The sequence below is a fragment of the Apus apus genome, chromosome 3 (assembly GCF_020740795.1).
Source record: "Apus apus isolate bApuApu2 chromosome 3, bApuApu2.pri.cur, whole genome shotgun sequence".
Taxonomy (NCBI): Eukaryota; Metazoa; Chordata; class Aves; order Apodiformes; family Apodidae; genus Apus; species Apus apus.
The window spans coordinates 52,218,875-52,244,205 of NC_067284.1; the positions used below are offsets into that span (position 1 = coordinate 52,218,875).

A 25,331-nucleotide genomic window follows, 5' to 3' on the forward strand; every position below is an offset into this window, starting at 1 on the left:
TGCTTTATTCCTAGACATCCTAGCAACTAGATTTCTGTTTTTTTTCCCCTCAAAAAAGAAATGTCTTAGCTACCTGTATCTGTTAATAAGAAAAGGCAAGAAATTCCTTCCCTGGTTCAGACCATTTTACCACATATAACCTCTCACTGTGACCAGACCCAGGTTCTTACCTGCAAGGCCTTTTTTGCTGATTTGCCATTAACTCAAAGCTTACAGTGAAGCATTAGTATTTGTTTTGCTTTCTTCTAGTGCAAATTACCTTCTGTTTGCCACCACATAGTTTCACTCATCACCATGTTCTTGATTTCCTTAATTTGCTAGTTCTGTGCAATCTCTTTAAACCACTTCTTGTGCTTCCCAGTCAAGCTCACTCCTCTCTGCAGACATGGAAGCATGTTGAATGTCAGTTTTGGAACAGAGCCTTCAGCAGTCATTAACAATTTCTAAGAACTGTGCATTTATTGCCATGCTTTGCTTCAGTCTTTTAGGTAAGAAATTCTAATTTGTTATTGAACTTCACAGTCACCCTTTATTTCTCTAGTTTCTTGAGCAAGCTTCCTTATAGGAGATTACATGTTCCTTGTGGCCGTCGTGCATTAGCATTTCATTTCAAGATTCCAGGTTTCTCCAGAAATTCTTAAGGTAACCTTTGCTAGCCTTAACCAACTCAGACTCCCACAGATGGCAACAATGATGAGGCAGTTCCTTTTCCAGAAGAAGCTGAAGGGAAAGGAAAATTACCATTTTAGCTCATGCTCAGCTGTGGTCCTAACAAATTAACCTGGTTTAAAAGTAATAATCCAGACTTCCCTTCCCCCACAAATTAGGTTGCTGTTCACCTTGAAGTTGGCAGGATTGATTTGCATTTCCCTGGCAAAGTCTGTAGCTATTGTGAGCCAAATAGCAAATCCCTGAAAAACAACATCAACATGGTACTGAATCTTCTCTTTGGCAGTATTAACACAACAATATTTTATATGTAATTATTATTTTCACATCACCACTTCATTTGTCACAGAGTTATGCACTGTGTCATGGTGCTCCAAAATAAACACATTCAGCAGAATGAGCACAGAAAGAAGGGCAAAAACAGCAAAGGGAGAGTGAAATCAACCCATCTCTACTAATTATTTTACTTTACCCTTCACAGAGTTTTTTAAAAGTGTCATCTGGCCTACTTACAACTTTACTATATACAGAGATCACTCCCTGAGGATCAGCCTTACTTATGCAAGCAGTTGCATTGCCCTAAATCTTGCCTCACAGGGGTTACTAAGGCTACATCTTTTATGTTAGTATGCATTCAACGGTATCTATCATTTAATTTTGTAGACTATGAAGGGCACAAAGCATTAACTACCAGCATAAAACCACAAACATAGACATAAACACTTTTAAGAATTATCTCATCACAGCATAATTTATTTAGTTTTGTATAATTAATCCTACAGAAACACGGTACACTAAAATCTGCTAACTACTGAGTACCTTCCAGCCTGGGTAGCTTCTTGCAGTGCAACATTAAAAACTTGAGGAAAATCACAGCCAGACCCCTAGGGAGAGCAGGGGCCACTCAGATCCATGCTTCCAAAGACCTTCTCCCTGCCTAGAGTTGTGGGGTTTTTTTCTTTTGCAGACAGCAGGAATAACACAAGGCACACGGAAGGAAGTGAGAAAAGCAAGGACTCCAGTGCACAACTTACTAAGTGGCCATGGGAGACCGGCATAAGCAGGGGGTTCACAGGAGAGGAAGGACAACCAGCAGCTCTAACAGCCCCTGGAGCACCTAAGGAAACCTGGGCAGAGGCCTAAGAAAGCAGGAACCAGCCTATCCTAGCGTAGCACTCAAGGTCAAATGCCTTACAACAAGGAACCTTGTGACAGCAGACCAGCACCTCAGCTGAGACTCCCACGTCCCAGCTTCCACAAGACCCTTGCCTCGCTCCTAGGGGACCCCAACCGAGGCTACCCAGGGCTACCCCCCCCAGGCCCCCTCCTGCCCCCGCCGCCATTTTCTTCCTCCCTCCTCTCCCTTCCCTCCCCCGCCTCGCTGGTGACGTCACGGCCTCTCCCAACCCCGCCCCTCCGAGGGGCGGGGCCTCGGCGCGGCCGTTGCCCGGATGTGGAGGCCCCGCCCCCGCTGCCGAGCGTTAGCGCCGTTCGCGCCCCCTCCCTCCCTCCCTCGCTCGCTCTCTCGCCGTTGCGGCGCGGCTGGAGCCTCTGCCGCAGTGAGGGGAGCGGGGCCCAGCCCGGAGCCGGCGGCAGCGGCGTGCCCGAGGCGTGCCCCAGGGGCGGCGGCGGCGACGCCGAACAGGCACAGCGAGGCCGGGTCTCGGAGGATTCAGCTGCGGGGGAGACGCCTGACGCCCACCCACCGCCATGGTGAGGACCCTCCCTCGCTTCCTCTCCTCCACACCCCCCCCCTCTCCCCCCCCCCCACGAAACCCCCCGCTCCTGTCTCCTCGGATCATTCCAGGCCGGGCCGTGAAGCGGGGCGGGGGGGCAAAGCGAGGCAACGGCCCCGCGGCCCGGCCCGGCCGCCGCTCCGCCTCGCTGCCGCTGCCCTGCCTCTGACCCATCTCCTCCGCCTCCCGCCCCCGGGCCGTCCACGTCTTCCCTCGGGCGAGCGCCTCGCCGGGCTTCTCCCTCCCTCCCTCCTTCCCTCCGGGCTGCCTCCATGGCTGCCCCGCGCCTCTCCCCGGGGGCAGGCACGTCCCCCCGCTTCCCCTCCGCCGCCCACGGCCGCTGCCGCTCCCCCGTGCGCCTCGCTGCCTCCCCGCCTACTCCCTCCGCCGCCTCCCCCCCCTTCTTCGCCGGCGCTCCTGGGGCTCGGCCCTTCCCGTTCTCCCCCCCGCCTCACCCTCCGGCACCCCTTCACCTCACCCCCGCCCGCAAACGCGCTCTCTCCTCGTTCCCCCCCCCCGCCCGCCCCGCTTCCCCTCAGCCCGGGGGAACGCGTTCCCCGGCCTGCGCTTCATCTGTTTTCCAGATGTATCAACAGCGCCCTAAGCAAGCGCGGCGTTTGGGTAGCGATGCCTTGTGGGGGTTGTTTTGCAATCTCGATAGGGTTCCCCCTTGCCCCCCCCGCCCGCCCTTGGTGCAGCAGCGTTTTTCTGTTCGAGTGCAGACCGGAAAGCTATAATGCACGTAGCCCATGGCAGGGAGACAGGGCTAGAGAATGTATGCTTTAATTGCTCGGGCTTTGGAAAGCTGACACTTCAAATATGATAGGCACGTGGGTTTTGAGCCTGCAGGAAGACGGTATGCGGTATGTCCCGGTGTGTGTATTAGAGGTGTTCTGTTTTTTAAATAATTACGGTTTAAATTTCCCTTGTATTGCCGTGAAATTAACCCGGAGATACAGTATGGAGTCCTGTAGTATTTTACGTCGACACTAGGGGTGTCGCCTGCTTCTCACCGCTGCCAAGAAATCAACGCCCTTTTTTAATAAACATTTATTTTAGCCTGAATTATCCAGTGCCCTGGCTGCAGGAAGATGCTGGCAGTATTTTGGTTTTACAGCTGGAGAAATATAAGTGGTGTAAACTTTCTTCTTCTTAACGCTTTAAGAGCAAGGCCAGCTGCTCATCACGTTTTGCATTAGACCTTGCAGTGCCTGGAAGTAAAAAAATGGGTTTCTTTTGTTTTTAAGCAGGGAATTGCAGTGAAAAAATAAAGTTCTAGCAGAAACAGATGCGCCATGCGACTGTCTTTGTGTGTACACTTTAATGTCAGTTAGATGTGCCTTTGGAGAACTATTTTGAAGTATATAAAGGCTTGGTTTCAACTGGGGACTAAACCAGTGTGTTCACTTTGCACAGCCTTGGAGTACATTAAGACTTTGAGAAAAGAGGGCTTGTATTTTGAGAATAAGGTGTTGATGAAGTTGAAACTTAAACAAGTTATTTAAGAACTATGCTGTGGTTGCAATACTGTTAATTGCTGTGAGTATATATACTACCAGTGATTAAAAAGTTGTGCTCACACTGCCATTAGTTTGGTCCTCTGTGAATGTGGTTTTTTTTCTCAGATATTTGCCTCATGAGAGACACTTAACATTTGTAAAGTGAAAGAAAACGTTATTTAATCATGCCTGCGTATGTGTTAGTGCCTGTAATGAACCTAATTTTTATGTATGATTAACTTTTTTTACCCCTCCATTCTGTTGTAACTAAAGCTGTCCTAATGTTTTTGATGGTTTAATTATGTTGATTATTACTTTGCTACTTCTTGAACAGTATTTGTGTATGATCAGTTGCAATGTGTAAATTTCAGATGCTGGGGAAAAAAGATACGCTGGATATTATCTCTCTTAGTAAAGGTGTTCATTTGCTCACATAAGCAGTAGCAACAGCAGAAGAGTTTTCACTGTAGCTGTATCAGTATGCTGGTTCTGATAACACCTGATCTTAGGTGCCTTATAGTCTGAAAACCAAGCTTAAACTGAACAGCTGATACACATTTAAAAAAAAACTGTTTCATTTAAGTTGCTGTTCTTTTTATTGTTAATACCCTGTGGATATTTCACAGAAAGAGTTAACTTTTAATGAAGAAGCAGAGTAGACCTTGTTTAAACCTTTATTAGAATAGAGCAGTTCCTTTTCACAGTTTGGACCGGCATTTCTTTTGTGTTCTTACAGGACTGGAGAGAGCTGACAGTTAAGAAAGAGGTGAACATATTGTTGTGTTTGTAGTAGGTAGCTTAAGATAAAACATAAACATCTAGTGAGTCAAAGAATGTTCTTCTGGGTGTTTTGGTATAGCCAGTTCTAAAATAATCTATCAGGCAGAGCATAGGATGATGAGCCTATTACATAATGCCAGAAGTAATGTTGATATGCTATTTCTGTCAGAGTTGACTTAGCAAGTTTTTCCTATGAGTAGTATTTTCTAGGAGAAGGTAAATAGCACGGATAAATGCTATTAAACAATCTGGATTTTGGATAGGTAAATTCTGTTTTCTTAGGGTGGTCTGCATTCTGGTTCATATCCACATCTTGGAACTTTATAGTTGTTGGACAGAAGATGCAGAATTCCACAGGAGTTACCCAAACCGTATTACGTAGTGCACCCATCCTCTTAGCTAGACTCTATTTAGTTGTTTTGACTTGCTTTACTTGAGTAGTGGTGCTTCTGATGCATTTTCTCCAGCTGTAACTGATCCAACAGTCTTTCTAAGTTACTAAAGCCAAGAACCACCAAAACATTTTTCGCAATAAACAAAAAAACCCCGCCCAGAAGACCACCTTGAATAATTTTTTACTATCTAGCAGCGAGTGTGTTAAGTAAGTTGGTTCTTAGCTGAAGACCTGGTTATTACATTACCAAATCATAATTTCACTGCTGTCATTACAAACATCAAACACTCATGTGGTCTGCCTTATGTCTTAGAACCTACTGGTGGTCTTCTGTCACAGGTAGAATAACTGGTCTAGGAGTCAAACTGTGAAGCTCATATGTAGGTCTTAAGAAATATTTTATAGGGTTATTTAAGCCAATTTGCTTAGTAAAATATTTTTGAAGTAATTTTCAGAGGCATAGTTTAAAGGACAATTTGAATATGCAAGTTTACTTTGTGATCTACAAAGGAAGATGGATCCTGTTGATGGAAAAGGAAAGAGACTTTAAAAAGTAGTATTTTTTTTTTCCTCTTTCTCTGTGGTAGAATTCTTGCAGCTGGGTGTTGAATTAGTGCTTACCTGGCAGTTTTGTAGAAGGGATAGCTTTTTAAATTATAATTATGCTTTGTGGTGTTCTCCTACTGTAATTCTTAATATACACTTGCATAAGATTTTTCAACATTGCTTTGATTTCCCTATTGAAAGAATTACTTTGCTTTCCCTCACCTTTTTTATTGCATTTGTTTAGCTGAATTTTGTTAAAGAAAATTGTATTGTCTCCTAAAATGTTGTAAGTCTGAATGGTAGTTGAGCATGAAACTGTTAAGACTTCAGTTTATTTATATGAAATGGTGACCAAAAATTATGTTAATAGGAACAACTTTTTTGTAATTTGTCCTTTTTGTCCAAAGCCTATTCTCCCTTCTCCAGTTAGTATCACTCATGACCTTCTAATTGGGAGAAAAATTACACTGTGCTGTTCATTTAGTGACGTTTCCTGGTTTTCCATCCTTTTCTTCTTCTGACCTATTATGTTTTTCTCTTTTCCTAAGCTTGTTTATTCCTGTGTATTCTCTACAGAAAGACCACAGGGGCAAAGGGGGCTGGCTTTCCCATGCTTCCTACATGCTACTTTGCCAGAATCATCAGCAGAAATGGCGAAGGTGTTACTGGTTGATGTCCTTGTCACAATAAAACTCCTCTGCTTCTGATGGAGCAAGCACTGCAAGGATAGGGGAGTAAAGACTGAAGTGTTGGGGAAGGAATGATGAGAGGCATGGATCTACGTCAGAAGAGAGGAGTGAAAAATGCTTATGCTTAAAGGTTATGCAGTTGGAACCTACTGAGCAGGATATTGTGAGAAAATAAGTGTCTTGTTTTCCTTGTAATTTTAACAGAAAAAAAGTTGTAACTCCTGGAAACTGGTTAGAATTTTGCTGGCAGACTTGATGATATAAATGACCTAAGCATATTCACTCTTTCCCAAAGACTGTAAGAGCTTATCTTGTTGTGCTCTTGTGAAGCTGGTAAATATTATCCTTGTTCCACAAGTGAAAAATATATTGAGGTCATGGAAGGGTAAGAAGGCCCATTTTATTCTTTAGAAGTTCACATTAGTATGCGATGTAGGAAATTGATAATGTGGTTGTAGCTCTGATAATAATAACAACTAAGATTAACTGCTATGAATGTTGAGGTCTCGATGCTGATTAATTTTTGCAGTTAGAACACAGCCACTAGAAAACATGCTGTACGATGCCCATTTGGGTTAAGGCATGTGATGGTGTACAGTGGTTGAAAGCTTGGTCACAGATTACCATCTTTCAGCATCTTTGTAACATTGTGTTAGCCACTCAGTGACTTTTTTTTAGAGATTAGACCTGGAAATGGGCTTTTTATATCCCAGAAAAGTTACTCAGTTTCTTAGATATCAGTGACCTAAAGTAACCTTGACACCAGCCTTTGGAGAAAGGGCTGCTACAAAGGTTGCCTCAATGTGTTGAATTGAATGTGACAGACTCTGATATGGACCATTTTTTTAATCTAGGATGTATCTTTCAGTGTACCAGTTGAAGTTTTTTGGGAATGTTTTTAGTGCTGTTTCCCTGGATCAGTGATCACGGAGCTTAAATGACTTTAAATTAATAATTTTGTAAGGATTTATTTACAAGGAAGAAATAAATTTTACTTGGTGTATGACAGATTATTTTGTCACCATTTGAAATACTGTATTTTTTTAAGGAATATTGAGATAAGTTTAATGGCTTTAAACTTAAACCGTAGCTTCTGTTCCTATTCAAGTCTGTTCAGTATAATTTGAATGGCAAAAGTCTTAAGGAGAGGATTTGGGGGCTTTAAAAGTTTTATTAAGAATAAAACCCACATCCTTTAAGTAATTTTTGGAGTGACAATTCTTTTTAATAGGAAAATTTAACCGTGACATTTTATATAGCTTTCTAAATGTGTAATCTGAAAATTTTGACTTGGGTAACTCTACTTCCTTAGTTCTTTTCCACATAAGGACCATTAAAATGTTTTCTGTATCGCTTCTAGATTGTACCTAGAACTGCCACATGCATAATGTTATGTTAACTGCTTGGAAAAACTACATAGATGGTACAAAACAGGCTGGAGACTATCAACTTGCTTGTAACTTGACAGTGAGTTGGCTCAGCTATTGGTACTCCACAAATCAGGAAGAACCCCATGCGATATAATAAACCTTAACTGCGTTAAAGAAGTCTCAGAAACCCTTTAAATACTTCTGATTAAAGCACCACATTGCTCATGAACTGCCAATAAAAATCTTGGCTTTCCAAGCTGCAAACATGTTGTGCCAGTTAATACACTGAGGTGAGTATTTGTGAAGTCTGCTTTGATGGATGTTAGTAAGCAAACTGTTAAGGCAAAGAACCGGAACTCCCCCAGTAAGCTGATACTTTGCCTATTTTAAAAAGCATATGCATTCAAATTGAAGTTCACGAACACTTCATGTCATTGCCTAAGTTAGGTGAAGTAGGAATTAAACAGTGTTTTAAGATTTGAGTCATAATTTGGGAAGGGCAAGGGAGGGAGGAACGGGGTAACAGCCCAGGGTTAAATATGTTTCTGGGAAGAAACTCAGCTACTGGAAAAGTGAATTCAGCTGTGTTTCTCCCAAGAATATGATCTTAGGATCATATTCTGTTTATGTGGAATGTTTCTTCCTCTGCTATATTTTTGACAAATATGGAGGCTTTTTACTCTTTATTTTAAGCAGCTGGGAACTTTGAGAAGGAGGACCTCAGCTGCACTACTTCTTTCTACCCCTTCTCAGTTGTCACCCTGTTTATAGTTCCTATGTGTACATTTATCAGGTGTGTAGGGTTTTTTGTAATAGGTAGTAAAAGAGAGAACTGTTGTTTCACTGCTGACTGTGTAGATTCAGAATAGCATCACCAAAGCTGAAAGAAACTACTTGAATTCCCCCTCTGTTCAGTGATATTATAGCTAGCAGAGAGGACTTTAAAAGGAGGGGGTTTTTTATTACAAACTCAATGGAAGTTACTTTAAACCTGAGCTTATGAAGGAGAACTTCTCATATACTTTGTTGGCACGATGGCTGAACAGCTTTTTCAGTGTTATGCATGTTATGGTGTTCCATTGGGGAAGTTTAATTTAGTATTGAGCCACTGCTTAACCCATGACTGCTCAGATACCAATTTTGTTGGTAACACTGAAGGAACACTTCAGAGATTTCACAGATAGAACCCTGATTGCATGTAGTCTGCTAACAAATCAAGAAAAAATTATAAATAGAAATTCTAAACAGCAATAACAAAAAATGCCATGTGAATAAACAGACTTGATCCTTATATGTGACTTCAGTGGACTAGCTTAGCACTCAAATTGTTTTTTCATAGGGTTAGACAGTAAAATATCTGTTCTCTACTTGCTCTTATGCTTTTTCAGAGATTCTTTTAAAAATTGTGTTAGTTTTCCAGAAGTGTTTTAAATAAAACACTGGTTATTTTAGTAATAAGATTAAAGCATTTATACAAAGTTCTGCTGGTGTTAGTTTATTTCAGACAGCGCATTGAAAAATTGGATTAGTGACACATATAATTTCTAAAACATAGTAAATTTGAATCTTTCGTAGTCCCAAATGTTAGAGTGTTGGTGCAGCTGAGTTCACCAGAGTTCAGTTCTGAAAAAGTCTCTTTTGAGAGGCCTTGAAAAAATGAACAGTGGGGTTCAATAGGGTGGCCAGATGCCCTTTCTTAGTGAGAAAACAAAGTAATGTGATTAAAAGGGAATAGAATTGAAGGGAAATAGAAGATGGTGGCTTAAGATTTAGGCATTGTATGTGATGTAGTAGTACTGTAATGCTTTATAGTAGGGGGCAGAGCAGCTAAAGATTCCAGAAAAATAGGGAATAGTTTGTTTGAGTGAGAGAGTGGGTGATTTTTAACAATAGTTTTATCTTGGCTGCTTTCTGAGAGGTATTGTTTAGCATCTGTGCATGTCATTAATGTTTTGTCAAGTCAATCCTTGTTACCTAGAGTCTCACAAAGAGAAGTTAAAACACTTCCTTCAAATTAGAAGAGTTCTTTGATTTGCCCTTCATCTTACATACTGATGTACAAATGTATCCATATTGTAAGCTGCTTCTAAGGTTTGCAAGCAGTGCATTTTTTGACATATAACCTAAAAGAGCTGAGATGGAAAGTAGCAGAAAGATGGTACCCTGTGGTTCTGTGGGCAAATCATGGATACATGCACAGTTGTGTCAGTCTTCAGGGGATGGGTACAGTTACTTGTACTGTGCCTTGGACTAGTATGGCTAGATTCTTGATTGTGTGCTTCCAGAGCAACTATTAATTATTACAGGAAGTCATTGGGGCTTCACAGGGGTGCATCTACTTGACTTATTTTGGGACCTGTGGACCCTATAAATAGCAGTAATTTTTCTAATGTTGCTTTGTGTGTGCTGTTACGCTTGCTGTAATGTACATTTATAACTTAAATTTACAGCAGGGCAGCTGTTTTTAATTGTATTGCTAGTTACAGGAATTAATAAGCTCTGATTTCCAGCAGGATGAAGGAATCTTTTCTATACCAAGTGCTATGACTTAAAAAAAAATGTTAACATCTATAAGTAAATGAGATTTTTGGATTCATACATTTCAGACATGGTTGTTTATAAGCTCTCGAAACCTGGTTGGAATTATAATTTGATCTTTTGAGTACCCTTTTATTAGCTTGAAGCAAAAGTGCTAGATGTGTGTTGGTATTTGCTACTTAATGTTAAATATTTGCATTCCAGTACATAAGTATAAGAAAAAGGTCAGTTCCTGCCCTGAAGTACTTAATCTAAAATACTCTTTGTAAATGCATTTTAATATTACTTCATATAACCAGCTCCTGAATGGACATTACCTCTGTGTTTTAAAAAAATCAGTGTTTTCTCCATGACACAGGTCATATAAAGCAAACTGATTCAAGATCATGGAATATTCCATAGCAGTGAAAACCTTAATTGAAAGCAGTGTGATGTTTTTCTGTGTTATACTGTGGTTCGTGTTGCTTTCCTATGATCAGAAAGTTTATTATAATGATAACTGGAATACTTTGGAAATTTGCACTCCATCTTTTTTTAGCAAATAAATTCCTAATTTGCTAGAGTGCTGGAAATTCCTAATTCTAGAGTGCTGGAAAGTCTTAAGTATTCAGTTAGAATGGGAGGTGGTAATGCCTTGAAGACCTGTTAAATGTTTTGTAAAATTATTGATATTTTAATTATAATGGTTTTGATCTCTCTGTGTTGGGTCATGGTGTTGATAGGGCCTGTTTTCAAACCATATGACTCATCTTTATTGACTGAATTCTTCATGAATCCTTGGGTGACAGAAAATAAACTAGAGCTTGTTAAAATGTCTCAATTTAGTAGCTGACATCTGTAAGTTTTGATGGAAGTTATTTTCCTTTGGGGGGGGGGGAGGGGAAGAAGAACTAAGTATTAAGATCAGTGTTAGCTGTTAGAGACCATCAATAATACTGGAATACAATCTCTATTTTTGTGGATTCTGTATCTATGCAACAATGCCCATTCAGCATAGTCTGCTTTTTCCCTTGATTTGAACATCTTGCCCAGCTCTGCATCTTTGCCTCTGTTCTCTGCTCTTGACAGTTCATGAATTAAAATCCCATTTTTGAACTGTCGTTTCTGTTTTCAGATACATGTCCTTTAAAAGATTCTTTGCTAAACCTCTTTTTGATAGATCCTGGATGGCAGGATTATTGATTGTCTGCTTTCCTTTGTAATCTTTCTTCCTGTACTGTTTCCATTTTCTCTATTCTTGTTGGCCAGTCATAAGACACTTCTTTTTCTCAAGCTCATGTTTCCCTTTTTCTCACTAAGTAGTATTGAACTGTTTGTAAGTTTCTTAAATGGGAAGAAGGGCTAGTGACAGCATCTTATTATGTAGCCTGGTCTGTGCTCTTACACCTTTTGATCGAGTACTGTACAATGACCTGCGTGACTTTCCCAAACTTTGTCCTTGTGGCATTGAATTAGGGATTTTCTCTGGCACTTATATTTCCCAGATGAAGGATGTTCTACTCTGTAACTCTTAGTAGACTGTTGTATGCCGTGGAGCTGCATTGGCTTTTTATATTCCATCCAGGCCTTCTCAGATACATTAAAAAATCTGTGCAACTGTTTCTGAAGCCATAACCTTTGCAGTTAACTCATTACTGAATAAACTGTTAAAATTTAAAAGCTTTTGATAATTTTGTTAGAGAAGGATGGGTTGGTCACATTGTTCTTGAGTATTTCCAACCTGTTTATGTGAAGAGGGACTTATATTCAACTGTAGCATACATAGTTTTTTACACTAAATAGTGTAATACTATTATATGATGCAGTACAATCTGCTGCCTTCATTTCTAGAATGTGTCTATTTTTTTCCCCCTCTGCAAATACCACTTGCAGCAGTTCTGTGAATCTGCTATGTCTAAAGCCCCTGAAAAAATTTAGCCTTCTAAACTTGCTTTCTAACTGATACTGATCTTCCATTCTTTGCTAGCACAAGTCGGTTAGCAGTTTGTGGTGAGGGAACTTTACCAGATATGTTTGGAACAAATAAATATGTTATTTTGTATGTTTGTCAGTTGCTGTCGGAGGATAACATGCTGCATTTCATTCCCAGCTAGTTTCTCATCTTTCATATTTTCTTCAGCCTGATGCATATGTGTGATATATCTGATCAGTCACAAGCAGGCCTGTAGCCATTTCTTGCAGACGTAGAGGGTGGGTTTGTTTGCTGAGAATTCTGTGACTGCTGTAGGTCTTTCTCTGCTTTTGGAAAACCCTCTGCAAAGAGAAGTATTAGTCCTTTCTAGTGCTGCTAGTATTGCTGAGGAGCAGTAGTGTGAAACTGTTCTAATGATTATCAGTTTTTTTCCAGCCTGTAGAGTTAGGACTTTTGGTGTTACAGCTGATTTTCTTGGTGCAAGCAAAATCAGGAAGTTCAGAAGACTGAGCCACCCTTAGTTTTATTTTTTTGTACTTAGGATGTCACATATTATTAAGAGGTAGAGTTTTTGATTCTACAGATGTTAACACTTGCCTTCAGCTTTTTGAAAATGACCCCCAAAATTTTAAATTTGCAAGCATGGTAACAGTGACAGTAATTTCCACAACAAATTAAAGCATGTTTAAAAAAACAAATGGAGAGAAAAAAAAGCTTACCTTTCATACCCCTCGTCAATCCAGTGGCAAGTGTGCTTGACTGGAAGTATGAGTATAGCTATATATTTTTTTACTGTTTCTTTTAATTTTGGAGGGAGGTATTCAACTACCAATTAACTTGGCAGAGTTTTTACTGGAATTGTTCTAGAGAGCTGTTTGCTGAAGTTACCTAATTGTTTTTGGTTTTAAGTACCTGGAAGTGCTGAGAACTAAATTTGCATAATTGAAAGCAGCCTCATGAGAGTATATCTATATATAGCAAATTATATTTCAGTATGACTTTAGGTCAAGGTAGTATCTTGTGAAGCAGCTGTTCTGTTCTACCTATGCGAGTCAGCCAGTTCTTAATTCTCAGTTTTGCTGGATCACTGTTTTATTGCTTTGTGTTGGAGTGAAAGTTTTTAACATTGTTTTCTGGGAAGGTACTTCATACAGAAACTGTTTTGTTTCCAAATTGTTGCAGAGAAAGGGAGAAGCTGAAAAAGCTTTGATTGTCTACTAAATATTGTACCTGTGAAATGGAGGTTTTGACTCTTTCAGGTTGTTTTGTCTTTCTTCACTTGACAAGACTGTAAGGTGCTAAATAATAGCTTAAGTGTAATGTTTTAATTACCAGAGAAAACTGTGGCTTTGTTATAGTCTCTCCTGGTTCTCAGCGATGCTTGCATACATTGGCTTAACGTTTGAAGTCTTGTTTCCTCTTTTTTGTGTGTTACTTTATCTTTCCAAATCTGCAGTTATTCTTTCACACAAACCTGTACACAATGTACTGCTTGTGGTTGCTTGAGTTTTCTATATTCATATTGACCCATAAAGGGAAAACATTCATTTTTATTATTCAAATAATTAAATCAGAGAAGATTATAAATGGCTGATATCCAGTTTATATCCATTACTGTCCCTAAAACAAGATTGACATGATATGCCTTGGGTTGTTTGCCTTTAGTATCTCCTAATATGCAAGGTGTCTGATTTTGAATGAATTTGTGGCCTATTTGACACCCTACTTGTGATTTCTTTGTTATTAAGATGTTGATCCTTAGCTCTGTTAATCCTGTGACACTTTGGTCACTTTTTACAATCTTAATCATGTGTTAGGCTTTCTCCCATACTGTTTATGATAACCTTTTGTACTATATGCTTTAAAAAATGCCTTCTTTGAAATGCTTTCTAAAACTTTTCAACTCCACTTGTTATGCATATAGATTTATGTATTTTGCAAAAAAAAAATTCCTGGTATGTGTTTTTGCCTTGCAATCTTCTCTGTATCTTCTACCTTGTTTTGTACTTGGATTACAGATTTTCTGGTTGGACAGCATGGTCTTTTTTTTTTTTTCTTCAGTGTGGTTTTTGTCAATGCTACAGCACAGTTCTGGGGTGGATTGGCTGGGAAACTATTGCTATTATCTTTAAAGTTGGGAAAGAAGGCTGCTGTGGTCGCTTTAGCTAAGAGAATTGAATAAACTTCAGTGAAGAGGCTTGTGTAGTAAACGTAGTAAGAGGTTTTGTAGGTGAAACCAGTATGTTAACAAATAAATTAGTGTCATGCAGACTTACTTGTCTTCTCTAGAAGCAGTGAAGGGCCAACCTGTCTCTCAGCAAAGACTTTCTAATATGCACTTCTAATTGCATTAGAACTTACTCTGATTTAGTGGTGACAAAATTTTATTGTTTCCCTACTGAAGGATGAGTTGCTTCAGAATCTTTCTGGGAAACTCCTTGACTTTTGTAGAGTTCATTGTTCATTTATGCGCTTAAAATTACAGGGTTCTGAGAATTTTCAAGGATGATGCAAGATTTAGAAATGACAGCTCTGTAGTGATCACATAAGTAAACTGGATTGTTGCTTCTCAAGAGTAGTAGTTGGAAACTGCCCAAAGCAAAATTGTCTAATATGACATAGGGAATTGTACCTTAGCTCATAAAGTTAACACTTTGGATCCTGTGACTCTTTCTCTCAAGCTCTATTTGCAGATTGCAGTGCTAAGGCAAGGTTTTGCAATGAGCGTTATTTTGCAAGTGAGTTTGTGATTTCTTGTACATGCAGCGTTTTGCTTTTGTTCAAATGAGATTTGTTAGTTTTCTAAAAGAGGCGCAAAGTTTTCTGTGCCACACCTTGGTTTAAAAACTGCAGTGTGTCTCTGGCACTGGTGATTATCTGTGCCCGACATTGCAAACTTTTGTCAATGAGATCATTAAATAGAACAGAAAGCTTTCATATTCACACATTACAGACTTAAGGGTAATGGACACATTATGGACACATAATGGACTTAAGGATAACTGGATTGCTTTAAACTTTAGGTTTTGATTATGTCTACCTCAAACTTGTGTAAGATAATAGCATTCACTAGGTATTTGTCTATCCCTAGAAGTTGAGTGCTAACTGCACAGTCTGACTTGGTGGATCAAATTCAAATTCGGGAATAGTACATGACAATAAAACAGTTCTGCATCTATGATCATGGTTTCTTAAGCAGTTTTACAGACCATTTTCTTTGGTGTTTCTGTGGGTCCTTAAGTCTCATTCTGTATTAGGTGACTTTTTTAAAGACAGTTTATCTGCAGATGAGTAAATACAGTGTTGTGTGTATGTACGTATAGATCTATGATTAAACCAAGTACTTTTTTTGCACCTTCAAGATAATGGAAGTTCAGATTTTTGCTGAAAACTCTGCGATTGTAACTAAGTTCGGACAGGAAAAGCTATAGCATATATTGATATGAGTATATATAATGTAATTAATCCTGTAACTGGACAGACTTTACAGATTGCTTTTTAGTCCTGAACAGTTCAAGTTCAAAACACTAAAATTTAAAATGAGTGGGTTTATTTTATTTTACTAGATATGTTTTAATTATCTTTACTTAAATATTAATAAAGCAAAAGGAAATATTAACGATGAAGGCTGAGCTCTTATACTGTTGATTCCTTAAGTTTTCCTGTGTGGTTGAGGCTTTGGCAACACTATCTGTCTCTAATTCCGGGTTTGCTTCTTGCCGCATTGGTTTAGGGGCTTCCCTGTGATAGCCTAGAATAGCTACTTGACTGTGATGGCCTTAAGCCATTAATATCTCATTCTGGAGGAGACCCGTGGACAGTGAAGGAATTAAATAAAGCATAGCCAAAGTGACTGGCCAACTGCCAGCCAGAGGACAAGTGGCTTCCCTTAAAATGACTGACAGCTTGAGCAGAGCTATGACTGGATTAGATGCTGACTAAAGAGTAAACTGCAGGCTTTTCTTAAGACTTAAACAGTCTTTCTTGCTTCCTGCATCCTGAGGGAGGACATGGTAGAAACTGATGTACCTCCCAGAGGGAAGAATTTTCTAAAGAATTGCTTCTGTTGCTACAAATTGAATAAATGTACTCAAAGTTTTAATGAGACTTTTTTGTTTGTTTTTTTTGAAAAATGTAAAAGGGAATTACAACACTTACTTTGCATACTTGCAAAGAACAACAATGCCAGAATGCTGTAACAGCTTTAACCTGACTCGATCTCTACTGTAATCCCAAATCCGGCAATCCCCTTTGCCTTGGTTCATTATCTCTGATGTCTTCAATTCAAATGCCATGTTGAAGAATTAGGTATTAATCTTTTTTTGAGTTCCTTCAGTACAGAAGGTCATGGAGTGTTTCCTGTAGAGGCAGGATTAACAAATTCAGGCTACTTTGGGGATAACACATTTAAAACGTGAAATCTTCTCCTTCCAAAGGTAAGTTACAACAGGCTGTATATTTTGTTTTGTTTTTCCCTGGAGTGCTGTTTTTTTACTACAAAATGCTTGTAGCCTTCCTTAATGTTTGCTGTTGATTAGCATTCAGGTGAAATACTGAGTTAGAATATTAACAGCAGCTGTAAGACCTGTCCTTGTAGTTTCACCTTTGGGTTAAGATCATACATAAAAACTGAGCACTGATACAAGTTCAGTCGTTTATCAGAATTTTAGTAATCTTTCCAAGAAGTGTAACTTGAAAGTGTTCGGCAAAAAGTTAGCTTCAAGGGACGATGATGACACTCACTGGCAGGTACAAGGGAAAGCATAATTTATGCTGTAGTCTCAGAATGGCAACTGTAACAAAATATGAAGGTGAAATGGAAGAGTATGTTGTTGGACTTAAACTGCTAGGTGGAATTGTAAGATTGATGCCCTGGAGTCATGGATGTATCATGCTAGATAGTTGTATACTCTTGAAAATTACAGCTGCCAGAATATGGAAGATGCTTCCACCTCCTCCAAGAAAACCATAAATTGATTGGACAACTGTGTGTTAGTTACATGTAACTGTAAGGTGTTTTTTTTCATCCCATATGAAACTATTTTCTGGAGCTTTGTTAGATTTTTTTAAAAGATTAGACCACCTGAAGCATTTGATACTTCCATTATTATATTATCTAGGCTATTAAAACATGCTTCGCAGTTTTTCAGTGCTTGTAGAATGAACATTTATCTAAAAATTATGTATGTGAATAAGAAGTAGAGGAGAATGTGTTAGCAATCCCTTGGCAAATTCAGACTTGAAAAATGTACGTTTTTGCATTAAGATGTAGTCATTAGATTATAGCGGTTTTCAGTTTCCTTTATTTCTTTATGGGACATACTTGGTTTAATGTCTTCAACATGAGAAGCTTCCAACTACTGGGTTGAACCTGAGTCAGAGAAGTTAAAAGTCATTAGAGAAATTCTTAGATAAAATATATTATTTTACTAGAATTCTTTTGCTTTCCTACATCTGTTTTCCTCATGCTTTATGGGTTTTCCCAATGACCAACAGTAATAGTTGGGAAAGTAAATGTGTCACAAAGGCCTGGAAGAACTTAAAAGCACATTCATGTGTGGTTAGTTTTTTTTGTTTGTTGGTTTGTTTTTTGTTTTTAACAACTAGGGTGCATCCTAGAACTTAGTGGATGTTGTATGGATTCCTTATCACTGTGCACCTAGGGAACTCTTAATAGCTCATAGGAATACTAACTAAATACTAAGATTTAACGTCAATATATAAATTTCATAGCTTGCTTCTCTAGATGTATCTTGTGTTCAAAGTTCCAGGAGAAAATAATAGAATACACTGCTGTAATATGCACCTTATTTTTGGTTGTGTAAATAATTTCAGAAAGAAATGGTGGATACTCTTCCACAAAAATAGTGTGTCTTTCTTTACTAATAAAACATTTCAAGATTTATTTGGTTAAGACCATGTTCTGTGTGCTTGCATGACTCATGCTGTTCTGTGAATTCAACATATGATAGCAATTTTAGCTGTTGGAATTTCATTAATAAAAATTATAAATTTTAATAGAAGTTTTACTCAAAGAGCAGGAAAGCACAACTCTTAAGTACCAACTGAATGCTTGAATCCTTTGCTGTCAAATTTGTGGTCTGTACTACTTACCTGGTGCCTTTATTGCTGCTTCTATCTTTTTCTTTCTTGCCTTTTCTTTCCTTATTTTTCTTCTGTAGTATTTTGCTTTTCTGGATACTCTGTTCAAATTTACTGCTCATTTTTAACATGTTTAATTCCTTCTTTTGCACATGTGGACAACTGAATGTTCACCAGAGGTAAGAAGGTGCCCAGATTTGACAGTCCAAATGCTAGAAGGGAAATGAGATTAATTGGACTTTTGGTCAGACAAGAAAATGACTATGAAATCTGGGTGAGGACTTTTCCACAGATTTGGTTACAAAAATGAGTGGGACATAAGCAGAGCTGAGGTTGTGAAAATTGTGTTGTTGTTAAGATTCAAGAAGTTGTTGTCTTAGTTGAGTTCAGCTTTGAAGTGTTAAGTTTTAAACTGTTGTCATACTATTTTAGCTTCAGGATTAGAGGGGCAAGGAATTAGGCTGTCCCTCAAAAGTGAATGGATTTGCTGATGGCCTAGAAACATAATGTAAGATTGGGAAGTGTAGTACAGCATACTACTAGAAGATAGGTAATTTTGGAATTCACTGAATCTATGGTGGGGTTTGGGCATTTGTATGTATTTCTTTAATTTCTTCTGTCGGCCATGATCTTAGAAATGCAGTGGAGAATTTGAGCACAGCAGTCTTTAAGTTGCTCAAACTTCTTTTATGCCCTCTAATTTCTTGGCTTTGTTTAATTCTTTTGCATCACAATATCTGGCTCAATGTTAGTCTGATCATAAAAACCTTGGAGGCAAATTTATTCTCTTAGTATTTGAGTAGAAGTGTTGTGCCAGAGAACTGCTAATTCGAAGGGGGGATTTTGGGGAGACTCGCTCACTATGCCTGGAATAATTCTATGCAAGGCAAGTTAATAGTTGCTTTGCTTAAAATAATAAAAAAGTCACCCTGTTGTTTAAAATATTTATTTCTAAATTTTGGCAGTTAGTCTGTACTATTATCAGCTCTTAAATTGTCTTGTTTTCTGTTAACTGTGTTGTGATATCCCAATAATAAGTAGTTTTCTTTTAGTGGCTGCAATGAAAAACCTACAAGTTGACTTAATTACTCTGAGTCAAACATAAAAGCAAAATTCAGAGCAATTTTATCCGTGACGTTTCCTTTACGAGTTTCTTTTTGTAGTGTACAAATTGGATATTCCTGTTAAATATACTGGAAGATAAATCAGTAACAGGTATTTCTTAATTCACAGGCTTCACTCACTAGGGCTGAGACACATCTTATACCTGTATTGGGCAGGTTGTTAAAGGGTGTTTTATGTTTTCTTATCAGATTTAATTAAAAAAGGCAAAGTATATTCACAGTGTTCTGAAGGTGGTGTTCTTGCTGCCTGTTTTCCCAGTCAAACCTTATTCCTGTTTGTCTTGTTTTAAGCTTTATTTGTTGTGGTGTCTACAGAAACTTCAGGCATGTCTTCCATCTGTGTGCTCTGGTAGACTTCTTTAAGGCTGTAATTGCTCTGGTAAATTTGTTATGAAATGTACAAATTACATTAGGTGAGATCTTGCATGGTTGTGACCATCAAGTAATACAGAAATTTGAATACAAAAGTGGCTTAAAGCATCTGAAATTAATTTTAAGAAATACTTTAACCACTGTGGATGTGTCTGAGTGATATGTTCTATTAATACAAAAGTTTTTGCAGCCTCGATAACAAATACCGTCCTTTTTAGTTTGCCAACTTGCCTGGTGACTGTTTATGAAGAATACAGTGCCAACATATGACAGCCAAAGCTCTGGTAACTTGTTAAACAAGGGCTGTTTAAAAAACCAACCAAACAAAACAAGATTCTCTTCACCAAGCTGGCAGTTCTTCATTCTTAAAGCTTTGTGCAAATAGCAATGCATGGAAAATTAGCTCAAAGGAGGAGGAGGAGGAAGAATTCTCTGCAACAGGTAATTTTCATTAATTGTTAATTTTGGTGCTATGGAGAATAATGAGAGAAAATAGACAAGTAATTGTGTGTTTGTGGAAGAGGGGTCTTTTGAGCAGGTTTTTTTTAAGTACTGACTGCCAGCATCTGCCATCTTTTCTCTTAATACTCCCATTCTTTCCTCGAAATAGTGGATTATATGAAACAGCTTATTGTGTAGCTTGGGAACTGAAGTTGATTATCTTGATAATCCCCTAGTTCTGACCCCCAGTTTATGTGGCTTGGTTAACTGTTTCACTTGCACACTGTGGTTTCGTTCTTGAGATATCAAAGATAATTAGTATCATGGAAGGTGCAGAAGCAAATGCAGGAAGCACAATATACAGCATGCTGACAACACCCCACGAGGTGCCCATGTATCAAAAACCTAAATGCAGGAACATTGTAGTGTGTTTCACTTCTGTGGGAAGCTTTGGTGTGTGGGTGTAACAGCCAACTGCAGCCTCAAGGCAATTTGTATGTTTAAGGCCACTTACAGCAAGGATGAGCTTATACAGTTCTTTGAATGTTGCTGCAGAAATCATAGTAAATCTTGGACAGCCACTTGTGGAATTAATTAATTGTCTGGCTATGGAAACAAATCAAAAGCTTTGAAACAATCTAACTACTAAACTGTTCCAGGAGATGATTTGTGTTTGCAGTCCCTAACACACCACCTTTTGAAAACTAAATTTAATATGAGTTCTAAGCTGATGTTGTGGTTTGCTGGCATTTAAACACATGTTTTGCTTTTATAAAACCAGAAAACCAATTGAGGGTTGACACTGGAAGTCTCTGAAACATTTACAAAAAGATGTGCATTGTGCAGAAAGTAACATACAGTTGAACAGATCTAGACATTGTATGCTAAAGAACTGTTTTGCAATCTGATATCTTATGTGTACAAGCTGTTTTGTGTAGACAAGTTCAGCTAAGAATTTGGCTTATGTTGCTAATTTTGCTAATTACAAATTTCCTTTTTTATTTTATATCCACAGCTCTCATGTCTTTCACTAAGAGGAAACTTGTCAAGATAATTGCCCTTAACTATCCTACCTTGGAGAAGCATGTACAAAACTCATCTTAAGAAGAGAGGGTGATTAGTATTTGAAGTAACTGCCTAAGAAAGAAATCAAGAAGCACATTTTTATGTATAATCTGTGGAAGAAATAAGGCCGTTACTAGGTTATTCTTGATCAATAAAAAGGCACATCTGCTTAAAGGAGAAAAGAAAAAGAATCTGTAGAGGGTGAAATTGCAAACGATGTTTTTATCCTTAAAGGGACAAAACTACATGCCATATGAACTTGTGAAATAATTTAGTGGCACATTTTGACATACCTCTAGTGAACTGACATTTTTGCAGTATTCAGAATTTGGTCGGCCTGCTGTCAGTAGGCTCTGTACTGTTCCTTGATAAGTAATTATTTCTGTCTATAAGCCATAATTTTGCTGCTGTTTAAGCAGGAATTAACTTGAAGGGATCTAACAGCATTCAAAACAATTTCAAGACTATACTAAAAGAATAAGGCTATTCAGAGTATCAGTAGTATTCCAACTGCTTGTCCTAATTGTGTAACTGGAGAGAAAAGAGTTGAATTCCAGCAATATGGTAGTAATACGCAGATGCAGCTGAGGAAACAGGTTTTATACTCGGCATAGGTGCCAAGTAAATCTCTTGTGGAGTGTTGATGCTATATAAGCTGAATTTCTTCAACAAACCATGTGTCACTTGTTTCTAAATGTGCTAATACTGTGTATATGAGAGGATACTCTCACTTCATGTGAGATACGCTAAATATATTTCTGGCAGGAAATATGAGGGTTTTTTTAAATTGGCAGTCTTGAGACTTGAATCACATTTATTTGTATAAATGAACTTCTCTGCATCAGAGATTAAATGGCAGGTGCTGCTTTGAGATTTTACAGTTACTTTTGTCTTTACAAATTAGTATATTTTTTACTTTAAGTAAATATATGTTGCTGTAGTGTTCTTTTGCTGAATAAGGTTTATTACTGTGATGTAAAATTTTCTGTTGGTACATCCAGTCACAAAGTTGTATTTCCCAGCATTCTCTGGAATGCTGCCTGGTATTAAACTTTGGTAATTCTTTGCACTAAAACTGCATTGGATGACAATGTGTGCCTGTTTTTTTTCCCTTCTCTTAAAGGGCTCAGTTGATACTTTGACGTCTCATAGCTGTGCTTCTCTCCCTGCTCTTTTCCATAACACATTAGTGTGGATGTAGTTAGACCTTCCACCACACTGACCCCTACCTATTCTTAAACAGCAAGAAAATGTTCAGCCTGTTTTCAGAAACTTGTGTTTCAGGGCATATATTGTATCTCATACAGTGTGTACACAAACTGATTGTATTTGGGAACATATAAGTAACCTGTTTTTACTGCTGTTCAGAATACAGTGAAAAATGCCTGGCCCCACGACCAAATAATTTATCTTCATTTCTGAGGATCAGGTCTTTGGTATAGAAGAACACCTTTGTGTTTGTCTGGGTCACAGCTGTGCAAACACGAATCTTGGCATGAGTAGCTTGAACATTTACTTTAAAAAAAATAAAAATAAAATAACAAAATTAAATGCTTCTTGAAACTTAGACTTTTGGATCCTTCTGTGAAGATGAACACTCAGCACATCAATTACAGGTAACTACTTCCTACTTGTTAAAATACTTTATTTCAATACTATGTAACAAATAGTGACTAATAATGTAATTGTTACGTTGTCACTTACTAGATTGTTCTAATTTTTTGTAGGTATCCACGTTCCAGTCCTGGATAGGTAAGTATTCTTAACACTTAACTGGTTCACAGAAAAAAACTAAGCTGAAGTTTATTCACTATTTTTCTCTGCTCTCCAAATATATTTTTTAGGTTATTTATGTAGAGAGCTTGTTTATGGCCTAGCTTGTGCATCTAGATGCATAGTAAGACTCCTTATAAAGATTACACTTAGTTAATGAACTGAAAACAGTTATTCCTTTTTTTAAAATTTTTCCTACTCGATTTTCAGAAGCATTTTGTGCTTCTTTAGACAGATTGATTTCAGTAGACTACTAGAAATTAACTTTCTCCCGACACCTGAGCAAGGATGTAAGTGCACAGAACAGTTTTCTGATGTAGTTATGATTGTGTATTTGTATGTGCATGTGCATAAGCGCACTGGTTTTAATTCAACTTTCTCCTTTAATTTGCAGCCTTCCAGTCTGGTGTTTTTCTTGCCTCTTCATGACCTCGTGTCTTGAGCAGCCTAGCTGGATCCCCTGGTTCCTGTTTCTTCTTGTTTCAAAATTCTGCTTTCCCCCATTTAAAATCCCCTACCCTTTATATTCACACATACACGCTAGGCTTTTACTACCTGCTTTGGTCTTCACTGTTTTTTCTAAGACTTCAGGTTCCGTCCAAGATTTTCCATGTGGCACTATTCTCCTGGCTTCCGTGCCACAGTGGAATAAATTTCTCTTATAGAATATCTCAGTCATGCTTTTGAGGTTTTAGGGACTCAATGGTCCTTTGTCTACATTTCTATTCTACTGCTTTATCTTGCTGTAAGTAGACATTGGGGAAGAAGCTCAGGCTGTATCTTTTGCTGCTCTACTTATAAAGCAAACATACGAACTTTTTTAAGAGGCAAGAGAGCTTGTGGATTGTGGGAGATAAGCAAAGTGTATATGTTTTGGAGGTAAAAAAAGCAAACAAAGCCCCAACACCACATCTCCTCTGAGACATGTTTAGATCCATGAGGTGTTCTGCCCCTTCCTGTCCTTATTAGGAAGTGCAGTTATATGCTTCCAGGCTAAATGTAGTTCTTCCCCCTTTTTTTTTTTCCCCTTCTGACAAGCTGTCTCTGGATTTGTTTAATCTTGCATAATTTTGAGGAGTCTTTATGTGCAAGTGCTCAGCTATGGAATTGCTTATGCTCCACACTGCAAGAGAATCACTGCTGAATAGAATGTTTTAGACTCATCTTAAATATTGTTTTCCTGTATAAAACGCTTCTTTTAAAAACAGTTTTTGGAAAATGTTTGGTTATGAATCTCTTTGATTATCTGGTCACTCCTTTGCTGACTGATTCCAAAAAAATATTGTGTGTGTTTTGATCATTTTTGGCTCAAAGTGAGGCACTGGGGGGAAAAAAATACCAACTTAATTTTAGTGTCTTTTGGCGTTCATGCTGCAGTAGTTGCAGATTTCTGTATGTGCAAGTTTAAGGTGACTCTACTCTCAAAGGTTTCATTTTTCTTGCTGTGACTGTGTTGTAGTGCAGCCAGGGTTTAAAATCTTAAACCTTACTTTCAGGTATAAAGCAGGAACATACTAACATAGTACATCATAAAAATATTTCAGTGTAAATCTGTTATATCTGAATTTCTCATCATGTAAACCACTTTTTTGCATCATTCTTCCTGTGTGAATCCTTTTTGGGGAGAGTGGGCAGGTGGCTCTGGGAAGAAAAGATGCTGTGATTTTTGTATGCTAATTGAGTAAGGTTTGTCATGGTAAATCTTAAGGATATGTCTGTTTCTTTGTATAAAATGGTAAAGATTATTATTTGAAGTCTTGACAAATATTTTATCTTGACAAGTAGCCTTTGTACTACTATATGTAAGTAGTGAGTTTGACTTTTGGAGTTTAGAGTGTGGGATTGAAGTTCTTACCATCATCATGTGGACTACCGATATTTTCATGGGAATTCTCATCAGAGGAAACCTCTCAGTGGTTTTATGTTTCTTTGTATGTTTGGTATCATAGACCTGTCCAAATAAAACACAATCCATCATAGTTTGGTTTAAAATGTATATAGAGAAATATTTAAATATATATATTAAAATACATACATGTATTTTGAAAATGACCTCATAATTTGTATTGCCCAAGATGTTTACAGTGCTGAAACAAAATAGTTCCTCTAAGCTAATTTGGGAATAATTGCAACTTTGTTCTTTTCTTGTGTTTCAGGGAAATGAGGCAAGCTACCCTTTGGAAATGTGCTCGCACTGTAAGTTTTTTAGTTGCTACATTATATTGTTAAGAGAGGTTAAGTTTATTTGGAGATCCATACACACAATTTTAATGTATGAATTTACTGCTTGAAAAAATTATGTAGTTTATATACTAAGAGAG

At 38.2% G+C, this 25,331-nt stretch overlaps 1 protein-coding gene across 2 annotated transcripts in view; it reads left to right on the top strand.

Moving 5' to 3' along the window:
• Positions 1-2,169: 2,169 nt before the first annotated feature.
• PPP3R1 (protein phosphatase 3 regulatory subunit B, alpha) overlaps positions 2,170-25,331 on the top strand; it is a 39,476-nt gene continuing 16,314 nt past the window's right edge. Inside the window, exons 1-2 of one of the 2 annotated variants that reach the window (XM_051613322.1) lie at positions 2,170-2,382; positions 25,167-25,206. In XM_051613322.1, the coding sequence (XP_051469282.1) occupies positions 2,380-2,382; positions 25,167-25,206 (43 nt within the window). In that variant the 5' untranslated portion in view covers positions 2,170-2,379. Of the gene's footprint in view, positions 2,383-22,969; positions 22,990-25,166; positions 25,207-25,331 lie in introns of those variants that run through there. The other variant, XM_051613323.1, reaches the window with a different exon arrangement.